Below are 23,063 nucleotides of genomic sequence, written 5' to 3'. Positions count from 1 at the left end.
AGCACACTGTTTGTGCAATGAAACCCGTGATGCTGGGTCGAATGCATTCGGAGCGCGGGCTTGTCGAAGAGGCGAAGTTTTAGGTGCTGCTACCAGAGCACACGTGGAGCAGGCCAGTGCGGACTGCTCTAGTATAGTTTTGCACCTGTTACGAGCAAACTTCGTGGGTGTATTGAAAACTCAGCGTTTGCTGAGCTTTTTCACGGTTGCGGAACTTTGAGTTTAGAGCTAATGTAAGAGGTGTGTGCTTGGATTGATAGCTTCTGCTGTAGACCAGCGCACACAGAAGCTTTTTGAAGTTTTCGCAGGTATGCTCAGTGGCCTGCTGGCACTGTATTTCGTGCACAACTGCTAAAGAATGCGTTTGGTCGGAAGCATGAGGCTTGTGCAGTAGATTGCGCCTGCAGCTGAGCAGTGCAAGAACAAGCGTTTTTACTATTTTCACAGGGGCGCTCAGCAGCCTTTAAGCACTCTGGTCAACATCGAACACGGCTGGAGTGCGGCAGAGGCTCCGCGAAGACTTGCGTTGGCGTTTCACAGACTATTCAGACTTTCGGCTCGGAGTGCGCCCTTTTGCATCTCTTGGGCTTGGTATACCAGCCAGTTTCAGTGAATGAGGGAGCTGCGTTTATTCGTTCTTCTGATGAGTATTCAGCTCCCACCGAAATCGTGCAGATTTTCGGGAAACTCCAAGGTATTGTCTCCTTGTACAAGGTCCACAGAGCAGGCAAGTTCCAGTTGAAGCTCATGGGAAAGTGTAGCCGAGGCTGCCTCGAAGCGTAAGGTCCTACAGCTACTCTACAGTTTCTGGGCTCACACTTCCGCAGGCTCGTGCTCATAAAGTCTTAAACTTTTTGACCTTGTGCACTCGCGTCTGCGTCCAATACAATCCTTACTGTTGCCAGATGAAAGAAGCGCCCCCGCTTCCGGAATCCACGACTGATATTGCCGCACTCTCTTTATTGCAGCAACGGCTCCCCGGTGCAGTCACGACGCTGTGCCAAAACCTAGCTTGAGGTGGAGTTTCGAGGACCCACACTTGCCATTGGCTTAAACATCTTGCTCAGGCCCACGAGGCTGTGCTTTGCCCCGGATGAAGCACGCGGATGTCAAAGTCCGCCATGATCGAGATATGATCCGAGGACCAGCGCGGATTCGGGAGCGCGGTATATTCTTCCCCAAGTAACCGCGCCTCATCGAGGATCTCAAGCGTTCCAACCGGCACGATCTTGTCAGGAGTAAAAAAGATGAAATCTAGGGTCCCAACAAAGTGTCCAGTATAGTTCGTATATGCAGGCTCCGTGAACTCGCCTCCTAGACCGTACACGGATCGAAGCAACATGTTATGTTGACATGGAGAAATTTTCAATATTTCAAGCATCCCATCAATAACATCTGGTCGTTGACCGCTGACTTCGTTTCCTACTACCAGTTCATATATAGAACTCTCAGGAAGCGAGTTGAAATCGCCTGCGATGAGAAGCGGAAGGTTGCGAGGCCCAATGTAACGTTCCGCCTCTTGCAGAAAAGTATCTACTTGAAAAAGTTTGACATCCGTTTGGTCAGGATCCCAGAAAATATGCGTGTTCGCGACACAGACTCTGCTGTTTGTTGCAGTATCCTCGAGAACAACAAGCAAAGCAACATTGTCTTTCATAAGTCGATTGAGTAGACGTTTTTCTTTCACCTTTTCGCGGGCTACCGTACTGTACTCAATCTCGTGTTTCTCAATAAGTTGAAAGCGATCCCGACGGTAAAATGTTGCACATCCATCGACTTTGCCCTTACGCCCCATGGACTCTCGCATCTTCGCTTTGTATATTCCCTCGTAGCCAGCGCGACGCATTGCTGGGTTGAAATGCTCTTCAAAGTGATCCGCCTGGATCTCCTGCAAGCAAACCACATCAGCCTCAAGGCTCAGAATTTCCCGCAGCAGATTCCGTCGGCGATAATTCCAAGACAGCGCCCAGTCTGGGCAATATGAGTAGAGGTCTGAATTCGCGTATATCTCTGCCAAGCAATTGTATGATAGCAGGCGCAAAGGGAAGCAGTTCGGTTCACCACTGCAGACGCGATCCTTGACGGAGTAATCACAGTTTGTGTCGGCAACCAGAAACATGCGCCTCTCCGGAGGCGGTGGTGGAAACGGTATGACCGGTAGAGTTTCAAAGTAAACTGGCGGACCGATACGGATCTCCTCATTGGGCACTTTCCAGATATATCGACACTCGAGTACAAGAGTCCTCCCGATGTCAACCATAGTGGGGGCATAGTTCCGCACAAAACCACATTCCACCAACTTCGAGTCATTTTCCGGCGGAATCTCGCACACCAAGGCTTCGTCTCTGCTCTGGTCGATGCGTAATGCATTTTTGTTGCGAAGCGCGGGCTCTCTGCGGGCCTCCTTTTGTTGCTGTAAAACACGAACTCTCCGCCAGAGTTCCCGAAACGTTGACCATATATCTATGATCTCAGTACTTTGGTGAAAATACGCGAGTCCTGCTATATTAGCAACGGATGTATCTCCTAGGCGTTCCAGCTCAGTACGGACACGTCCAAGCTCCAGGCACTCAAACTGGGCCGGCAAACCCGTCTTCGCGCACACAAACCGGTACTCCCGACGATACCAACGGTACTGTGCTGCTAAGACCCCTTTCGTTCGCGTTTCCATAGCTTCTGCTGTGCGCTGATCACCGTTCAAGTCCTTAAGAAGAACAAAAGGTGTCAGTTCACACCCCTCCACAGGGGTTCGCGTCTGCAACAGCTCTACTCGAACAACTGCAGGTTCGTGCAGAAGCTTGCGTGAAATCGGAGTCGCAAAGCCTTCCTCATTCGTTGCAACGGGAGGTCTCTCTTTCTCTCTAGGGTTAGGTTTGCTTAGCGAGGAACCTGGTTTTTCTTTGGAGCTCATCTGCCGAACTCTGTATCGGAGTTCGACGTCTGCCGTAAGTAACCCATCCGCAAGAAGCCGCGCCTCTTGGTCGAGTCGCCGATCTGCAGCAACTGATGTGCGCGCGCCTCTGTCTTGCGGCACATCAATGCGTGCTTGGACGCTGCCTTTCATGCAGATGACCTTCACGCAAAAGGGAATCCGCTTCTATTGTAAAAGATCCTGCACCCAAATAAACATCGCAGGCGTACTAATGCCTGTGTGGAGGCGTCCCCGCATGCCGATAAGCTTCAAGCAAAAGGTAATTCCTTGCTCGTATCAACGATTCCACGGCATATATCTCTTGCGCCTAGCGATTGCAAAACACTGCAGTCTTGCACCAGACAGGATCGCCTAATCGAAGCAGAACCCAGCTCGGGCAGGCGAACGCAGGAAGCCACAGGGACTTCAATCTTTTCGATTTGGTGGATGCCTCCACGTTCCGCGGTGCCTTTTTCTCTATGCGGATATGGAAAGGAGGTCCTTCCGAGGGACCTGCTTGGTGGACGCGGGCTCCAGCATATTAGCGCCTGCGAAACGCCCGAGATGTCGCCGAGGACGCTGTACGGGATCTTGCATGTACTCGCAGTACACACCAGCGACGATTTTCAACCATCTCAGATAAAAATAGAACCCTGAATTACTCGCTCTGTTCCGGCAGCTCTGTTTCTTTCCGGAATTTTCAGGTGTTTAGCCTTGATATTGGATGTCCAGGAATAATGAATTACGGATTCATACGTAATTCAGGATGCTCGCTCGTCTTTTCGGAACGGTTCCTTCGATGCTTCAATTTTAAATTCGTCGCATGATCGTCATAAAGATCATTCGCGACGCCCTCAAGTCCGGATTCGTAAAATAGCCGATATCATGTAGCAGCTTTCAGGCAAAAGGCTCTACGCGTCACCTAAGCTCGCATGTAGTACGCTCCGGTCACGCGTTTCTCAAGGATTTGATCGTTCGTTTGACACCATCTCCTTGGCATAGCGATTCAGGTTGCTGTTTGGACAAGGCAAAACATACTTCATCGACATTTTACGACTTGTTCGCAAGCACTGATCAAAATTTCTCCGAAATTTTTACGTGAAAAATAGAGTCCCTTCGAATGACATTGTCTCGTTATTCCATGGCTATCGAGGAAACGGCATTCAGCAGCGGCTTGATATGCCTCCTGGGATTCGCTTCCAGAGGCTCCCGTCTCTTCTACTTGCACTGAAAAGGGACTCGTGCTCGGAATTCGGTTATTCCAGCAATCGCTCCCAGTGGAGATCGCATTATCGCTTCGCACGACGGTTACACCGATGGATAGATATCTCTCGACCTTGGAACATAGCCGACGTTCGTTCCGGTACTTTTTTTTCATCTTGAACAGCATCGTGTTCCGCAAATCCTGTGTATCGGACGGACAGCATGCACCGGAGTGTGCGGTAGACGGGGTACTTTTCGAGTGGATCATCTGAAAGAGGCCCGTGTTCGCAGTCGACGGCACCGAGCGCGGGAACAGAAGAAGGCGCCCAGGGGGATCCCTCTGAACCCGTCATGGTCAGGTACCGAGCGATGAAGGAAACCTTCGGACGTGACAGCGCGGAGCTCGGAGGAGAAGACCTGGTGGACGTGCGGAAACACCTGATCACAGTTAAGTATTACTGCAGCAAGGCGTGTACCGAGGCTGTATGCAAAAATGTTGAACGTGGGAAGCAGAGCTCAGATCAAAACTTCTATCTGTGAAACAGCTGCGAAGAGAAAAGCCAGAAGCCGCTAAATCTGGAACCGAGCGCTGTCGTCAACGTCCTTCGACTGCTGACAAGAGAGCTCGTTGGAAAGGAAAGAGACGTTCGTTTGTAAAGCCGGACATAAGAGAACGAGGAACAGGTCGCAGTATCTAGAACATCCCCAAGAGATTGCTGTTCATGGAAGTGGGAAGAGTTCCGAATTTTAGTGTGAAGGTGCGAGTTCACAACGAAGACCCGTTCCATTTCATACTGATGCTGTCGTAAACTCTCCGGAGTAGGGCGGCCTGTGATCGCAAGCGTTTCCGTAGCGCAGAGCGACGGCATCCGGGCACGCGAAAACCGTTGCGATCCGCAATGCCGCTCGACGGCCGTCGGACTGCTAGCCTCGAATCGGGGGATTAAACGCTATCGACGTTCTCGCAAGACACTAATGACCTCGAATAGCGACCGAAGCCGCTTTTGCTCCGTGAACTCTATTCGATCCTGTATCAACTTTCTGAACGAAGAGTTAACGAGCATAGGAATAGCGCCAAGGCTTATTCTGCCTCCAGAACAAGCGGAGCTTTCGGAGCGGAGACAACCCCTTGCTGAGCGTAATTCCGACGAAGGACCTCAGACAGGGAAGCTTCAAAAACCACCAGCTACTGAATATGCCCTTGCGGAGGCTCTAAATGTAATATTCGCGCTAATTAATCAAATAAGAGAGCAGCCGCTCACGGCACAGTACTATGACGCACAGGTGCGGGCACTTCGTGCAGAGCTGGACACACAGCAGGGAACACTCGAGCGACTTCGGGAGGAAAAACTACAGGTCCGCACAGAACTTGCCAAGACAGGCCAAATATTTGAAAAAGAGCGCGAGCAGATGCGTAGATTGATAGAGGAAGGCCGGAGTCAGGTGGAAGCGCTCCGAAGGCAAAACGCAGAGCTATCGGATAAAAAGTTGAAAGCAGAAAGTCAGTCACGGCAGCTTCAGTCGGAAATCCACCACTTGAGGAGCTTCATTGATAGGACACATAGCGTAAGTAACCGTAACTGTGATGATCGTGCGAGGCCATCCAGCGTACCGCACCGGGCGACAAACAGGTATGATCTAGCCACAACCAATACAGTGCACTACGCCACTACGCAACAAAATTCAGATATGCAGAGCGCCATCGCGAAGGCACCATCGGTTCCTTTTTGCTCTGCGACAAAACAGCGACAACAGTATCGTGCGAAACGGAAAGCGAGTCAGCCTAGCCCAGCGAGGGAACCGCATACCAGCTCTCCTGCAGAGAGGCATCCCCCGTTTTCTCCGAAAGCACACAAGGCCAAGACGGTTGGACGACTTCAACAATCCGCGAACAATTTCAAAGAGATTGATCGGAACGTAGATACGGCGATAGAGTTCGAAAGACTCACGCGCGAATGTGATTGGCTGCGTCATCAGCTCGACTGGTATCGAGTTATTGTCGCGGAGCAGGAGGAACTCCTCACATACGCCATATCGCATTCGTAAACCAATGTGCGTAATATTCTGACGTTCAGTAGTATTTATTGAGGCTAGTTAAGATTCCAATACGCTGTCTAGCCCAGGATCGTGACCGACATTTCGTGAAGCCGGCCCCGAGCACCTCCGTGAGTCCACACATGATTGCCAAGCATCCGCAGCGCTCGGCTCACGTCGAAAAAGCCGATTTTGGTCATGTGCGCCCAACCGCTCTGCAACCAAGAGCTCGACGGTACCACCTAGGAAACGACGACTTTCCAGAATATGATAACTCCCTTCTAGATTCTCGTCTAGGGCGCGCTCGAGGTCACGATTCCATCGACAGTCTTTGGCTGTTCTCTGGACGAGAGGCGCCACCACATCCTGATATGCTGCAATAAGTTTCGCATTCGAGCGAACATGGTCAAGAAGGATGAGCCGTCCGCCAGGGCGGACGAGTCTCAAAGCAGTCCGAAGTGCTGCATCGAGGTCCGGCATGGTGCAAAGCGTATACGCGCAAAGCACACAGTCGAAGGCCTCCTCTTCAAATGGTAGCGCCGCAAGCAAGTCCGCATGCACTAATCGCAGTTCGAACGGTAGGTCTTCATCGAGATGGTAAGCGCGTTCCCGGGCTGTCTGCAGCATTTCCGAACTTGCATCGAGACCAACAATAGACTGAACGAGCGGTTTTAGTGGGCGCGACGCCTGACTCTGGTGGTCTTTCTCCCTTTGGATGAAAGAGCGAAGAGATATACCCGTTCCAAAGCCAATCTCTAACACTCGGCCAAAAGTGTAAGATATTGCGAGCTCGCGTGCTTTGTCCAACCCACTGAGCTTTGTAATGCAGTTTCTATCATTCAGTGCGTCGTAGGTGCTTGCCCACTGGTCGTAAAGCGGCCTCGACGATTTCGTAGCTGAACCAGAAGCCTCACCTCCGTGGGCCCCCAGTACACCAGAGGCACACGAGAACGTGAGGAAGCACCCCAGACTCCAGAGGAAGCGCCGCCGCTCATTCGCGTAGCCACAACAGCACCAAGTCCTCAGCGAACCTAGGCCGGATTTCCGCGACAAACCTTGTGTTTTCAAGTCGTTACGGAAAACGTCAGCAAACGGTTTGTTCTGCAAGGTATGACGGGCAACATACTGAAGCCACATTGACAACCAGCAAGGTGATCAAAGGAGCGAAAACGTTTCGCGACCATAGAGGACATATATTCACTGACTCGAAGCTGCCTCCCGAACTCTATCTACCGGCCGCCTGTTATGGGTTTCAGCTTGTTTTACACATAGAGTATGAAAGGCTGCTCCACGAATTTCGTTCGCGTCAACTCCGCCGGTCTTGTTTTTAGCACTGCACATCTCCTGTCATAGACGGCGGCATTAAAGTCATGATTCACAAGCTCCATGCGTTTCTTGCCGTCGTTGGTTGTACGCACCAGTGCAAGCAATCCTCCAACTTTCGCCCTTCTTCCCCTTTACTCTTCCGTCAGCACTACGCATTTTCAATATCCTTATGGCTCCGCTGGCACTTTACTATCTCGACCCTCTGAAGTGTACATCCCAGCTCATGGTGTGTATAGGACGTCCGGAACTGATCTATAGGTATTGTGACAAAACGGTGTGCGCACTCCTTGGACGCTCTTGTCGGTGGAGCAGGTATGCTTCTTTTTTGGACACCCTGCGCCCTGCTCTGTATGCTATTACACGCCTCTGACTCTTGTCCCCCTTGAGGGCGCTCATCTGATTCAAAACGTTAGCGAATGCACGCTGCTTCCCACAGTATAGATTCATACGCAGACGAGCCCACTGGGGCTTTGTACACTCGTTCCAGAGCGCCTCGTCATGAGCAACGCAAATTTTCGTGAACTCCCGAAAAGCTCTTAAGTCCGCTCCGCGACTCGTCTCCTGGCTGATCGCTTCCAGATTCTCTTTCACTCTTGCACTGCACGTCTCACATTTCGCCCTTGCATTCATTAAACCCGAGTCTCGGTAATGTCTTGCTCTTGAGCTCTTTACAAGATCCAAGTCTTTCTGACTTGAGATACCGTCAATGCCATCTTCCCCATTTTTGTGTGCCGCGATGGTAACGATATTCATGTTCCCGGGCCCGCGCCTATGACAAAGTCGTTTTTCTGCACTTCCCGCGTCGCAGGACCTGCCTCGTTCACATCTTCATGCTTCGCCGAGGGCGATATCGAAGACGTACAAGGGCGGCCCGCTTTCAAGCGCCGATAATGAACACAAATGAAGACTCTATCGGTGTCGATCATCCCGGTGAATAGTTTTTTTGTTCGTTTTGATACGTTTCAAATCGAAGATATTCTTCCAGTACGTCTCCTGGTTTTCGCCGGTGAACTCTATATTCCGTATATCGAACTCCGGAGTGATCTCCTTTATGTTGCCATTGAGCGCTGCGGAGTCGATTGGAACAAAATGTCTTTTGATGTTCCAAAACGGGACGACGTTCACGCGCTTTTCTAGTAGGGAACTCTTCAGTTTCAACGACTCTTCATTTTTCGCACACTCTGCTCCATCTCCGCTTGCGTTCGAGTTCTCGATTCAGAAACACTAAACACCACAGAATGATGGGATAACACCTGTCTTCATCCATTATTATAACTGATACCCTTTGCTGCTGGGTTGTCGAGCCCCAAGATCGCACGGTGCTCTTGAATAGCGGCATGTTTCACAGAAGCTTCATTCATGCTCCAGTGTGATGCCTTCTTGTCGAAGAATTCGATATCCTGTTCCTTCTGTCGATCGTTCGTGATGCCCCCGATGATGGCCCATATCGCTTTGTAAGACAGGCCCGGGTACGGCACGAAGACAGAGCGTATCAAGAAACGTTCGAGGTTCATGGTCACATGGTTCTGTAGGATCGTGAAGTGCTTCATCGCCCCGTATGCGTAAATGCGCCAGTCACCCCTGTATCGAGTACGGTTGAAGCGGAAGTCGGCGATGTTTTCGCGGAGGTCGTGCACTCGCTCACTTTTCCTCGACGTTTCCCCTGTGCCAAGCATCAGGTGACGAATAAAAGTCTTGTTGAAAAACTCTTCCAGAGCCTCGACGGTTTTGATGTCCATAACGTCGAGATATATCTCCTTCATCAAATGCATTCGTCCTGAAGAGTCCCTTATCATACTCATCGAGTACGACTCGACAAGCTTTCTGACGGCCTCTAGCAACTTTTGCTTGTACGGATCGTTGATATGTCCAAGAAGACAGGCTTTCACCACCATCTCGTCGCAGTGTCGTCTTTCTTGCAGCCTTTGACGTCGCGCCTCCCTCTTTTACTTCTTGGTCTTGTCTTGTCTCACTTTGGTCGGGACTCGTTTCCGTCGCTCCCGCCAGCCGGCGATACCGGTGTTTCGAGGACCCTCCACTTCCATTTCCATAACTATCCTTTTTATTTATTTTTGCAAATGAACGCACATTGATCGCTTCTGCTATAAACCGCGAAAAATCATTTGAATACACTCACTTCGGGGTAGAGACACGATTCAACTGAAAAACTATACTTTGCTACGACTTCAACGCAGATGCAGTTTGTACTTTAGGGCTACTTCCTTGAGCTCGCCATGCCATGCCACTGTCGTGAATAAAATAAGGCCACCAGCAATAGTGTACGCTCCGAACTTGGCATCGCGTGTTTCCAGCCGAGTCTGCGAACGATCAGGACTGCGATTCGCCCATACGGCGAGATACCCGCCGTATCTTATACCTGCCAGATATGAAGGAGCGCATATCAAGCGCGCTTTATAGAAGAAAGGAAGTATAAGTAGTGGAACTTGGGAGTGAGTATAGCGCAGCATGCTGGACGCTTCCCCGAAGGTCAATGCACATCTATCCCGTAATCCGGGATCCATGGTCAATGTACGTTTTGTCAAACGAAAAAAAGCGGCAGCAGTAGCGCCATGTCACGTGACATCAGTTGCGTCGACGACGGAGCGCATCAGGCGGCGCTCCGGTGCACCGCTACAATCACCTCGAAGCAGACGTCGCCTCATCAGGAGCGCCGATCAAGTGATGTTCGACTCTCCGGCTGGTATGACGGATCCGAGATGGTCGCCTCCTTCGCCAGGGCTGTCAAGTTTGGGCAGAGGTGAGTTTTCCTCGGGGCTAGACGGAGTCTCGGGGAGTAGTGGACGTTTACGAGACGCGTCTAGTTCAAAGCCGAGCGTGAACGAGTTCGTGACGAAGGCGGCCCGGTCGCCTGCGGAGCGTCTTAGGGCGGACCAGAGTCAATTGGAGGAGTTTCTGCGAAGACGGGAACAACAGTTGGCCGCTATTACATTAACTATTCGAGCAAAACGATCCGGTACAACGACAAGTGTTAGCGCTTCTCTTGAGGAGCTCGAAGGCGCGCGACGGAAGCTCGAAGTTGATCTATTTCGCGCGCGACAGGCGCTATTCGCGCTCCAACACCAGGCAGAGACAGAAGTTATTCGGAGCAAAGTCGCCCTTGAGGAACTCGATGCGGCTCTAGGTATTCAAGACGCACAGGGGTTGCACAAAGTACCGCAATCTTTTGCCGCCGAGCAAAAACCGCGGCCTACAGAGCACATAGAGCGAGATGACTTAACACTAAATGACATATCGCTCGCGCTGCAAAAGCTCCGGCGCGAAGAAGCGGAGCAGCGTATTGGAGAGACTCGAGTAGCCATAAGAAAAGCGCTTCATTATGGCGCTGAGTTGGCGAGTCTCTTTCGTGAGCCTGAGCGCCAAGGTCTGGATCAAGTTTTCGACGAAGCGCTGTTGATGCCTTTTCAAGACCGAAAACCGTCAGATCTACCTCGAACCCCAAAGTGCACTATCTTCGCTTCCGATACGGAGCTAGCTCACAAGCGTCGGCGACTTGAGATGGCACCTACAAGAGATTACGTGAAAGTTCTCCAGCCAGACGCACATACACCGTTTTTGAACAAGGTAGACGCGTGGCAGCGATTACAGCCTTATCACGTCTTCCTGGGCGAGGTTAAATCTCCTGGGTGTGGTCTATCAGATCAGGATCTACTGGGCACGCACGGAGACAAACCTTTCGAGGCAAACCTGAGGGAAGTTGTCGTGCGAGCTGAGCAGCGCTTTTCTCAACTTTTGTCTTGGTATGAGACTGCCACGGCGAAGAACGATGTTTTCATCGAGACGAAGCCGTGAGGCGCTACATCCGCTGTTGCTATCCAGCTTTCCCACAGATGCCTCTAAGCGCTGTAGCTATGACAAGAATCGCAGACTTTGGGCCCGTCGAAACGTTATTTTTGAAGGTTTGGTTGCGTGTAATGATAAGAAACGTATTCGGAATGAGCCCAAGTCAGAGTTGCGCTTTCGTGTACCTGTCCTCTGTACTATCTTGGGAGATTAAAAACCGAATCTGCGTACTCGCGCCTGCTGTTTGTGAATAATGCTCAGTTGCTAAAGTGCTTGGCTACTCCGCTGCCAAATACCAGGATGTTCACATTCTCCCGGAAAAGTGAAAAGGTCGTCATGATACCGCATGAGGTCTCTACACAAAGCGTTCGCGCCTCGCGACAGCACCAGCATGCTAGCAGATATATTTAGAGCAGCGGATTCTGGAATAATTATACCACTAGGCTCTTATTGTGTTCGTTTTTTGTTCTCTCAGGTATATAACACAAGGCATTTCTTGTTTTTATTGGAAAAAGGTCGCGGAAAGATGCTTTGCTGTCGTCGCTGGCTTGCGAAAAGCTGCTTTACTTATAGAATTCAATCATTCTAAGGTCAGCAGATGGATAAGCGACCCTTCTTGTAGTTCTTATTCTGAATGTCATGCCAAAGAAACATATCTCATCAAACAGTGCCTGCACGGCTGTCTCCTCGTCATTCCATTTCACTCCGTAAGCTTTCTAATGAATTCTGCTGAATAATCAACAGGATACTAAGTTTCCTAACCGTTGACACGTACGGTGATGAAGAGACGCTGGTGGCCGAGGCGAAAAGCACATTTCTGCGCGACACCGTCGCGCGTTGAATAGCGCTTGATCGATTTCACACTGAAACGTCAACGCTGAGTCCAAGAGAGACGGCTGCTCGTCGCACTCGATAAGAATTCATTCGGGAGAAGAGCCAGACATGCATATGGGAATTCAAAGAGAGGCTCACGGCTGTTATTAAAGAAGAGCCAAGTCCGCATGGCCACAAAACGAGACTCATCGGCGATGCATTCGTGAGTCAACGACGAACCGCTCGACCGACACCACGGTTCAGCACATTTTGCTACGTCGAACCATTATAGAGCTTCTGCGCTCCAGATCCATCTGTTTCGCTCTCAGACAATGCCGCTTTCCATCAATCGCAACCGGACAGAGAGGAAGCAGCTACGATCGGCGTGGAGTTGCTCTTCGTGCCAGTATGTTCTCCATCGAAAAATCCAGTCGAAAACGTCTTTTCTGCCGTAAACCTCCTTTTTTATGCTCGCGGATCAAAAGAAGAGCTGCTCTCATCCGTGAAGACGTGTCCTTCGGTGTAGCGTTCTCTGCTTTGAGTAGCCGTGGACTGCTGTGTTGCACATCCACTCGAGCACCGGAGCAGGCGGAGGGGCACGCGTCGGGCCGTTGTCGCCCTCGCGACGGAGAGCATGAGGAAACGTTCTTGAAGAACAGTCGCTACATGCATAGTAAAGGCAAGACTCAGTGCCGCCGTCCATCCAGAGCGTCTGGAATCCGAAAAAAACGGATATTGAATATAACGGCAACATTCATGCGGCGCCGTCAACTTAAGGTGAAGGAGAAGAAACTTCCAGAAAAAGAAGGATCCTCTCGAGAAGAGGACGAGAGGTGACAGCAAGTAAGCCCCTGCAAAATCGGAATGACCAGGCTGAAACACTTTTCGAGGCCTCACTACCCAAACACATCAACTGCGGGAATCTTTTAAAACTTGTCATGCATAACGCCATTCGGATTTGCATAGCCTTCTATTCGAATTTACCTCGGACAGCTTCCGCGCTTGTACGGAGATTGACGAGCACCTCCTCGGGGGCGTTCATGACGCAGGGCATGCCTGCTGCACACATCGCTGTGGTATCTTTCGATAACTCCTTTGTGCAACAACTGGTGCTCGGCGCTGAACGTACCATACAATCTGATTTTCCTGGATTCGGTTTCATTGGGAATGGGACGTGATGGAGGCCACGAGGTACAACCACCGGTCGAATGATGGTGTCAGGACCCATCGCGACGTTCCCTGCCCTGTATCGAACAGGGGAAACGCTCTGGGCGCTTCATTCATAGCTTACATGAGCGTCCAAATGGCTCATATGGACGGTTTCGGGCACGGGTGGGGGTGCATGCGATCGGGCTGGGTTCGCCAGCGCTTCCGCGTGTACGGGTACATCAGGTGCACATTTCCCAACATATTCACTTCGTTGGACGCAAAACTTGCCAACATACCGCGTCGGTTTAAGGAAGCCTAGATTGCTGCACGTGCTGTAGAGCGTGAATACTGCACGCTCGCGCCCGCTGCCGAAGCGTTCAAAGACCACAGGAATCGATATTGTACGATCTCCGTCTATGACTACGAGACGACGTACATTCATCACAAGCACGCTTGTATGCTGAATCAGTTAGAGAACAAGAGCGTGAAACAGAGCCAGATGCTCTGCATGCTGTACGGTACGCTAACAGAAGGACAGACGGCGAGGCAATCACATGTGAACGGATTGCTGAGATGGGATTTCACCAGCGACGCAGCACGAAAGCACTTTTCTACACCGAGACTTGAACGCCCTGATCAATATCCGGCAATGTCTGGTGCTTCTGCAATGTCCAGCGGCTTTGCATCTGGCGAGATTTTGCGGAAATATTTCAGTACTAGGTGTGAGCAGTTCGAAGAAACACTGAAGACTTTCGATGAAAAGAAGCAGTGATCAGGAGAGAGGTCATTGGGTTCTCGCTTCGGCCATGGCACAGGGACGGTTCAGTTCAGCATTTTGCCAAGACCGGAGCGCCGTAGATATACACCGGGAGAAATTTTTCGGGAATACTCGTGAACCACAGTAGTGTTCTGCTATTCAACATCACTATGTACAGGAGCCTCTCCGTTTTATCACATTTAGGGCGATCCCTTACCCAATACCTGGACACAAATCCTGTCTTATTGAATGCTGGTGGGATACTCTTCAACAAAGGAACAGAAACAGTTGTAATTTCGCTGTCTTTTTGTACAGCACCTCGATGACAGGGTAAAATATACGTAAATGCTTTCACATAGCGCTTCTTGCCTCGTCTACACAGTCCGGTCCTGCTGGTCTGTTTCAGGGTACGAACGAACGATCGAGTTCATGTCGCTACTCAATGGAACGTCGACGGAAACTAATGTTAAAGCGATAACGCACTCGTACGCCGCCGGAGTACGTCGCCATGCTCAAAAAGTTTGCATCTTCTGCAAGGGGTGCACAACCTGAGTAACATGAATCTATGGTCAAGCTTCGCCAAACATGTTGATTTATGATGCCCAAAGTTCTAATATACTGCGAATGTATGCCAAAGGATAAGAACTATGTTGCTTCATGGTAACACAGTCTGTGCAGCCTCGGCGACGAATGCCGGACGTTGAACACGTTGGGAGTTGTCACAGGTTCCTTGGAGGACGCATTTGCTCTTGTGTGAGATCAGTGATTTACAGCAGAATCCTCTACAAACATGTAAAAATAAAAATGAACGAGTCATCCGCTATGAGCATACGCTAGAAAAATCGTGTCTTTTACAACTGTCTATAACAGTAGCACGTATAAGCTTCTTTTTACGAATGCTTCCTGGTCATCTCTCTCACATACGCTTCAAATAAGGCGGTATTACAGACTTCCGAGCTCCGTTATCGACAGAAAAAACGTTAAAGGCAACGATAAAGTCTGGATTACGTCAATTCCGGCTGTTGCCAAAGCATTTTTGAACGGAGCATAGATGCGATCTATGCATTGCATGTCATTTTCATCCTCTTTTTATGCTATCTCGGAGCACCTTTCGTAGCAAAGACACATGGTTATCTTCAGGTGTTCCCTAATGTCCATGACAGCCCCTCCTCAAAGGGCTCCTCTTTGGTGCATGTACGCCTACTTCATCGCCCGGTTCATACCTATAACGAATACTGAAAGCGTCCTTGATACCCCGCTCATTATACGCGCGCAGTGCCGTAGTATACTATCGCAAGCTTTTTCATGGCAGTCCCTCGGTAGATGCCATGTCCGCTGAACGCGCAAGCGCAGGCTGCTCCACTGAATATAGGATTTGAGGAACACAATGTCGTCTGTAGTGAAATAACTACCAGAAGGAAAACCCAGACTAAAGATCAACCCAAGAAGCTTCGATTTATCTGCGCTCTCTTTCTGCAGAGCGGCGACGTAGTCCCCATTGGAAGCAATCGCTGCGGTGTCTGAATTCCGGGTTCAAGACCCATTTCCATCCATGTAGAGGAAAAAAGAGTCTCTTTAAATGGATTGCTTGGCAAGTTTCATGCTGCCATGGAATGCCTTTTAATCGAATACCACAGAGCGTGGCTACTTTTTTTTTTCTTTCGAACGAAATCGATTCTTTGGCATGAGTTTGTGGAGAAGCCGTTACGAGACGATGTCGAGTTTTCATCCTCGTCAATGCTGCGGCGCGAATTTCTGCACTTGCATGCTGCCTTGAAGCAAAAAGATCGAAAATTTCGAGCATGCGTCATTTGAACACGTTAAACCTAGGCAAGTTAGAGCAGTAGAAGCTTTTAAGTATGAGTTGGGCGATGATATCGATTATTTGACGAACCACTGTTCGTGGGCTTCGCGAATCATCTTGAATTCGATGAATGAACGAATTCCAGCGGCAAGGCTTCGAGGCAGCAACTCGAAAAAGGCGTGCGAGGATCCAAGAACTGCGTGTAGATCTTTAACCTGTAATTTCTGTGCGTCGAATTTTGAGAAATTATTCCCTAGCCAGTTCGGAAAACAATCGCAAGGCAGGAACAGAGAGAGCAGTTCATTTTTCTATTTCAATATGACACAGGTTTAAAAGCGCTATTGCTTGTACCAACCCGACAAAAGACGTGTGTTCTTCCCCAGAGGCTTCTACAGTGCGCCTACCGCAGGCGAGTGTTCCCGACAGGGATACGGTGACGTTCGATTCAGCGAACCGTTCACTTACCGCGCCTGGCGTGAGCACATGCTGCAATTCTGGAGTATTCGCACCGGTCGCTATGTACTTGCGTGCGTCAGCTCGAGGCACAACGAAGACTACACAGGTGGCAGGAATGGAAACTTTGCGAGCTGGGGCCAACGATTTTAAGCTGAACCTCGTGAAGCAAGTTCTTCTCTCGGAAATGTCTGCTGCAATAACGTGCATGGATGTTCCTGGCGGGAACGACGTCAATGTCCAAAATGTACATTTTATTCTTGCCTTATGTCCAGATCATGAACTTGCCGCTACGTAAGCAGCCGTCGTCTCTACTCCCTGAACAGCATTCACAGCACCGGCTTCGCGACCACCTTTCCTATTGCTCGCAAGGTAAAGTTGCTTCCGCTTTTCGCAAGGAAATCGCTCAGTCTTCTAGCGAGTCGTCACGGTTTGTGGTGCAGTAAACTTTTGGTTGACGATTGCTCTGGGCCAACGCACCACTGAAGGTTCCACGAACGCTCAAGCTAGTTCGTGGCAATCTTTGACATCTCCGTGGCACAAGGACCTATATAGCCTCGAAACGTGGCTCGAGGGCTGTATTGGAACGCACCTTGACCCTCTAAGTTTGACAATCGGTTGGCCACTGGATCTATGAAGGAGTCTGTTCGAATCGTGGTGGTCGGAGACCACTCCGCAGGAAAGACCTCGCTGATCAAGACTTTGATCTCCGAAGAGTTTGATAATGAGGTGCCCCCGACGCTTCCGGTGGTTGTGATCCCTCCGGAGGTCGTTCCTGAGAGAGTGCACGTGTCTATTGTGGACACGTCCTCAAAACCAGCAGACAAGGCCCAGCTGGAGGGGGAACTTCTGAGGGCCGACGTTATCGTCCTTGTGTACGATGTATCAAAGAAAGATGCTCTGCAACGTGTCCGCTCGTTCTGGCTACACGAATTCGACCGACTGCGTCTGGATGTGCCCGTTATTCTTGTGGGTAATAAAATGGATCTGCGCGGGGGCTCGGCCGAGAACCCATCGTATTCCTTAGAAAACGAAATCATGCCTATTATGAACGAGTACAAAAATTTGGAAACGTGCATCGAAGCATCTTCCAAGCAGCTTTTTAACGTAGCCGAGGTATTTTACTTTGCGCAAAAGGCTGTCTTGCATCCAACTGCACCAATATATGACGTCAAGGAACATCGGCTGAAACCGCTTGCCGTTGCCGCCCTGAAGCGGATTTTCCGCTTATGTGATGCGGATCATGATGGAAAACTGAATGATCACGAGTTGAATGAGTTTCAGTTCAAGTGCTTTAATGTTCATTTGCGAAACGAGGAGCTCGTCGGAGTCAAAAACGTCGTGCGCGAGAATGCTCGGAGCGGGCTAGACGCGGACGGGAATCTCACTTTTGATGGGTTTCTTTACTTGCACACTCTCTTCATTATCAAGGGACGAGCAGAGACTTGCTGGACGGTATTTCGGCGTTTCGGGTACGACGACGATCTCCGGCTGAACCTGGCACAGGTTGTACCTGAACTGCGCCGCCAGCCAGATCAAAGCATAGAAATGACGGAGCATTGTCTCAAGTTTCTGGAGCGCATCTTCGGGCTCTGTGATGCCGACAAGGACAATGCACTCTCACCAACGGAGCTAGCAGAGGTTTTCAGCCCTGTGCCGCCGGACGTGAGCTTCCATCTCTACCTCGGAGTCGAGAACGAGTCGAACACCGAGGCAGTTGGAACGCAGTATCCTGTTCTCACCCGGCTGAATCCGAAGGGCCATCTTGAACTGGAAGGATTTATCAGCTGCTGGTGCCAGCGATTCCTTGCTGACCCAGAGCTCGCTCTGCTGAATCTCATATACGTTGGATACGACGGGGACGCATTGTCCGCGGTACGAGTCACGAAGCGCCGACGCCGCGAGCGCCGCGCTACGATCTCGTCACGCACTGTGCTGCATGCATGCATTCTGGGGCCAACCGGGGCCGGGAAGACTAGTTTTTTGCGAGCTTTTGTTGGGAGGCGTTTCAGTGAAAACCTTGCCCACACGAAAGGTCGACTTGCTGCTTCAGCATCCCTGAAAATTGCACTTCCGAATACAGGATCTGCGACTGAGCCCCGAGTGTTGACAAGGACCCTCGTACTCACGGAGATTTCGGACCATGTGGTGGATGAATTCCTGGCGTCAGAGAGGGAGATAGAGTCATGTGACGCAGCCGTCCTAATCTACGATTTAAGCGATGCCTCATCGTTCGGATACGTTGCGCGATTATTTGGGGCGCTCAGAACGATACGACCCGATTTGCCGTGCCTAATACTGGCTAGCAAGCAAGATCTTCCCGCTGTAGAACAGGAGTGGCCGGACAGTCCCTCGAAGTTCTGTATGGATGAGGGTCTATCGTTGCCGACAAAAATATCTTTCCGTGAGAGCCCTCCTGTGCAGGTATATTCATCCGTGGCGATGCTTTGTTTGACACCCACGGGCAGGCCACAAATGGAGTCAAAGAGCACAGTTACAAGACAAGTGCTTCGGTATGCTGCTGGCACTGCCCTGATTGGCGCTGTTGCTGGCTGCGTCTATTTGGCGGGTAAGAAAATTTACAAAATGGTGAAGGACGGGAGGCCAGCGGCGCGCGCAAACTAGGGCGATGCAGCTATACCAGAAAGCGTCTAAAAGATCCCGCCTAAACTTCCACAGAGGCTTCAATCTGGGTCGTACTTAACCCAAAGCGTGTAGAGTGAAGTGTACTTGGATATTCTTGTCGGAAGATAAGATGATCTTGACGGGAACGCGCCATCTAGCTGACTATTTCGGTCGTTTCCGCTTGGACGTAGTGCTTATGCGACCATTGCACTGCCGCCTGATATGACGCTACGAGTTGGGGATGAGGTGCATAATGCGCGTGATACACTTTGCAGAATTTTCGATTCAGGCTGGACGAGGGTTCGAGTATTCTGCAAGATAATATACCATTGTATTGTTGGCGAAATACTTAAAAAACGGCCATTACAGCTAGGGCAACGAAGCCATTTGTGGATCGAGCCGGGTCAGAACCGATGGAGGGACCGCTACTCGGCGCGAAGAACTGCTCAAACACTCGTCCCGCGTAAAAATGGAAATCGAACTGACTGCTTTCTTCCTGCATTTCGATTTGTTCCGAAATTTTCTGGGATGTACAGCCTCGGCATTCAACGAGCAGCAATAAGGACTTATGGATTCATAAGCAGTTGCAGGGATCTCATTCGTCTTTGCGGAGGTCCTATCGAGTCTTCTCCTATGCAATGCGTCTCATCACGGGTACCAAGATATTTTGCAAAGCCCACGAATAACGGTTCATAACACAAATGACATTATTATCCGGTTCAGAAATACGAGCGTTCACTCTTCTAATTTCCGTGCGTGTCGCATCCTCATGTCAAACATTCTCCATTTTCGATCTTGCTTTCTCAAGGAAACTCGTAGGCCCAGAATCACGGGCCGATGCATCCACGAGGAAACAAAAACACGACGTCTGCACTTGATGACTGCTCTACAAGATCATGGCCGATGTTCAATGGGCTGCTCACGTGAAGTAATCGATTCCGTTCGATAGACAAAGCCTCCGCTTCACGTAGCCATCTATGATATGCGATTCCTCAGCAGCAAAATGGCTCTCATGGGGTACGTTGCCTGCAGACCCATTCAAGCTGTTTGAATGGCATATGTTCTTGGACTCGGACGTAAGTCATCGCAGCGATCGCTTCCAATAGAGCTTGCGGTTCTACTTGATGCACCGGGAACGCAGATGAATCGAAAGTTCTCGACTTGCTCTGCTTGTCTGATTTTCCTTCCAGCCTTTGTGTGATCCTGTGCATAACAGCGTTCCACAAATACTTTATCGAATGGAACACCGTGTGCTTGCGTGCGCTTGCGTGTGTAGCGGACAGAGTACTTTTCTACGGGATTGTCTTGAAGAAACCCGTGATCGCTGGGTACAGCACCGGGTGCGGAAATGGAGGAGGGCATCGCAGGGAGCATCCTATACCAGTCGAATACATGTGTAGGGTGACGAAGCAAGGGTTGACGAGCCGCGGGCCGGCAATCGAACGAGGATGTTTGGCGGATGTATGGGTACGGTTGACCACAGCCAAGTGCCACTGGTGCGAAGGGCGCTCCGAGGGTGTCTACAAAGAAGACGAAACCGGGAGGGTAAGTGCAGATCGCAAACTCCGTGCGTCCATGGAATGCGGGAAGAAGATCCGGAGGCACGAGAATCAGCAAACGGGCGCTGTCATCAATATCCTTCGACTGCTGACACCTGAGCTGGATGGAACGGAGCGACCTGCAAGTTTAAGGACCGAGATATTAGATAGGAAAAGGAAGCCGTCGAAGTCAACGCTCGCAGAGGCTGGAGTTGATGGCAAGAGGAACACCCACATGCTCTAGACAGTACGCTCGAGTCAGGTACGCAGACCCATTCCACTTTTATTCTGACATGAGATTAGCGGCCCTAAATGATACGTGGCTACGTTTCTGAAGCATCGCTGCGGCAACCAGAAGGGTATTCGTATGATAACAACGAGCCAAACACGCTAGCATATCGCGTGATGCTTTGAACGAACCATATCTTACAAGGTCCGGGACTCAACGACGGATCCGTGCCCTCCGTCGCGTTCGGAACCGTTGTAGTCGCGTCTTAGCTACGACAATTACAATATTCCATCTGCTTCTGAAAGGGCTGCAGTCACTGGGCGAAGCCTACGAGTCTCTACGATAGCAGGTAAGGTCTCCTCAGTTTCGCGCCTCTGCCTCAGCAATCTGGTCGTACTTATTTCCTCGCATTCGAAACATTCTAGTCTTTCTCCTACACCTCAGATCTCTGCGGAAGCAAAAAAACCCATAATGTACCGCTGTACGTGCGGCAACAAAGCACCTCCGACAAGGATGAAGAGTAAAAACCCCACAAGGTACGGATTGAGATTTTTCGACTGCACACCCTTCGCCTTCGGACCTTTCGACGTCACTCGTGTTACCTTTCTCTCCAGACCACTCGCGACTCGTTCCTGGCGCGCTTGCAACCTCTTTAAGGACACAGGCATCTCTGTCGGTAAATGATAACCGCAAGGGTCTTCCGCCACAACTGCGCACAACGGCTGAAAAGTGTCTCCGATTGGTACCTAATTTGTTCGCGCGTCGCTTGCTCGTAGCTGACGCTCGATTGCCACGAACGGTGTTGATGCTCATGGTTCCCCAGATACAGCAGAGAGCAGATTTCCAGCGCTCTTGATGTCTATAGAGGGTAACCGAGAGATGCTAAACCCGTTGAGCTGTAATTTTCTAGAACCTTGCGAACATGCGCATACCAGATAAGAGCTCGATGAGGATGGCTTTCGGTCCTTGTGGAGAAGCTTCGAACCTTGCCTTTTATTTCACTTTTGGCGGATTCGTTCCTCTGGGGAACAGCATAATCGCTATCTAAGTCAGTTTTGAATTTGATTGAAAGAAATGTGCTTGCGGAACATGTTGCTCCGAAAAGAGCGAACAACGAGCAAGTGATGAAAGCGCGCAAGCGTTTTGAAAGAACGATGCTAAGAATTAAGTAAGGACCTCAGCATTCATGCGCGAACGTTTGCAATCCTTCTTATAAATCTACATCGCTCTCAGCAGGCTGCAGTAAGGCTTCGGTGAAGTCATTCGTGGTGGAAACCCCTAAGAAACCTTCTTTTCGAGCCTGAACGGGCAGCAATCCGATCCGTGCGATAATTCTCGCCAACACAGCCACCTTTGGAGTCCCGCAGTCTCCAGAGTTCATTCAGATTCACCGAGCACCCTATGTTGGGAAAAGTCTAACAAAAAGGACACTCAAGTTTGCACCCTATCGCTTGGGCAGGTCGTAACATCTCCATATAGGTCTGTGCGTTGCATCTTGACTGGGAAAGCTCCACGGCTGCTCAGTGGAGCTAAAACCTTTCGCGACCTGGGGGTAAATAAATAACGACCCACAGACTTCTCACAGTTTTTTTCGAATGGCCCCCTGCCATCGGCTTCAATTTCTCCTTGCACACTTCGAGCCTAAGCGGCTGCCCCACAAAGTTCGTTCGCGTCAACACCTCGGGTCGCATTTTCAGCGCCGCACACATCCTGATATGGATGGGGGCGTTGAAGTCTCGGTGCACGAGCTCCATGCGTTTATCAAGACTGGTAGAATTTTTTAGTGCAAGGATTTCCAGAACTCGTGCCCCCAGTGCCATTTGGTCCTCTGCCAGCTCTCCAGGCTTTACTACAGCCGAGGCGCTCCGTTGCATTCTCTCTATCTGGGCCTTCAAAAGCCTGCGCCCCAGCTCATCCCTTAGATTTTTAATTTTGAAAACGAACGCGCTTCTTATGCCCGAGGTAAGAACCTTTCTGGAGGGAGATGGACTTGCGGAAGAATGGCATCATGTGCCCCGATGTGTCAGCTCGCTGAAAGCTTCATCGTTTCGCTCAGTGTAGCGATCATTACCTTTCAAGATAGAAAACACCCTTTCGATGGGGTCGAACCACGGAGCGTGCGAAGGAATGAAAAGCAGCTCTACATTATAAAATCGGCAAAAGCTCGAAAACAACGTTAGTGGTGGAATACCACATTCTCCGATTGAAGAACTTCGCCAAACATAAGAGCAAAAGTCTTCAATGATTCAACGAAGTGGGTGGTGTGGTATGAGCCCTCTGTACGAGCGAAACTGAGGCCGCTAAATGAATCTACTGCAGCCACATCAAAGGATGCTTTTGTTCGCTTCGAGCTCGATCGTAAACACAATGGACACCCTGCTGCTCGAATACCCATACACGATACCACCGTTTCATCCGAA

The 23,063-nt window shown here is 50.4% G+C and overlaps 6 protein-coding genes across 6 annotated transcripts, besides 2 other annotated features; 3 read left to right on the top strand and 3 right to left on the bottom strand.

Annotated features, from left to right (window-relative positions):
* The first annotated feature begins 91 nt into the window (after positions 1 to 91).
* Positions 92 to 846: a sequence feature (possible transcribed region).
* Positions 847 to 1,063: 217 nt separating this feature from the next.
* On the bottom strand, positions 1,064 to 2,911 carry CYME_CMJ074C (probable carbon catabolite repressor Ccr4p; the record flags this gene model as incomplete). Its single annotated transcript, XM_005534762.1, has 1 exon — positions 1,064 to 2,911. The coding sequence occupies one exon, from the start codon at positions 2,909 to 2,911 to the stop codon at positions 1,064 to 1,066; it is 1,848 nt and encodes a 615-aa protein (XP_005534819.1).
* Positions 2,912 to 5,089: 2,178 nt separating this feature from the next.
* On the top strand, positions 5,090 to 6,160 carry CYME_CMJ073C (hypothetical protein; the record flags this gene model as incomplete). The annotated part of the gene is made up of 1 exon (XM_005534761.1): positions 5,090 to 6,160. One exon carries the CDS (start codon positions 5,090 to 5,092, stop codon positions 6,158 to 6,160), a length of 1,071 nt encoding a protein of 356 aa, XP_005534818.1.
* A 48-nt stretch (positions 6,161 to 6,208) lies between these two features.
* Positions 6,209 to 7,285, bottom strand: CYME_CMJ072C (similar to ubiquinone/menaquinone biosynthesis methyl transferase; the record flags this gene model as incomplete). Its single annotated transcript, XM_005534760.1, has 1 exon — positions 6,209 to 7,285. The coding sequence occupies one exon, from the start codon at positions 7,283 to 7,285 to the stop codon at positions 6,209 to 6,211; it is 1,077 nt and encodes a 358-aa protein (XP_005534817.1).
* Positions 7,286 to 7,477: 192 nt separating this feature from the next.
* Positions 7,478 to 9,668: a sequence feature (repetitive element).
* A 488-nt stretch (positions 9,669 to 10,156) lies between these two features.
* CYME_CMJ070C (hypothetical protein) lies at positions 10,157 to 11,284 on the top strand (the record flags this gene model as incomplete). The annotated part of the gene is made up of 1 exon (XM_005534759.1): positions 10,157 to 11,284. One exon carries the CDS (start codon positions 10,157 to 10,159, stop codon positions 11,282 to 11,284), a length of 1,128 nt encoding a protein of 375 aa, XP_005534816.1.
* Positions 11,285 to 16,884: 5,600 nt separating this feature from the next.
* CYME_CMJ069C (mitochondrial Rho GTP-binding protein Miro) lies at positions 16,885 to 18,876 on the top strand (the record flags this gene model as incomplete). Its single annotated transcript, XM_005534758.1, has 1 exon — positions 16,885 to 18,876. The coding sequence occupies one exon, from the start codon at positions 16,885 to 16,887 to the stop codon at positions 18,874 to 18,876; it is 1,992 nt and encodes a 663-aa protein (XP_005534815.1).
* Positions 18,877 to 21,083: 2,207 nt separating this feature from the next.
* CYME_CMJ068C (hypothetical protein) lies at positions 21,084 to 21,311 on the bottom strand (the record flags this gene model as incomplete). The annotated part of the gene is made up of 1 exon (XM_005534757.1): positions 21,084 to 21,311. The coding sequence occupies one exon, from the start codon at positions 21,309 to 21,311 to the stop codon at positions 21,084 to 21,086; it is 228 nt and encodes a 75-aa protein (XP_005534814.1).
* Between the last annotated feature and the right edge of the window lie 1,752 nt (positions 21,312 to 23,063).

This window comes from Cyanidioschyzon merolae, chromosome 10 (genome assembly GCF_000091205.1).
Source record: "Cyanidioschyzon merolae strain 10D DNA, chromosome 10, complete genome".
Taxonomy (NCBI): domain Eukaryota; phylum Rhodophyta; class Bangiophyceae; order Cyanidiales; family Cyanidiaceae; genus Cyanidioschyzon; species Cyanidioschyzon merolae.
Note: the sequence above shows the minus strand (reverse complement) of the source record. Positions and strands in the feature narration are given on the sequence as shown.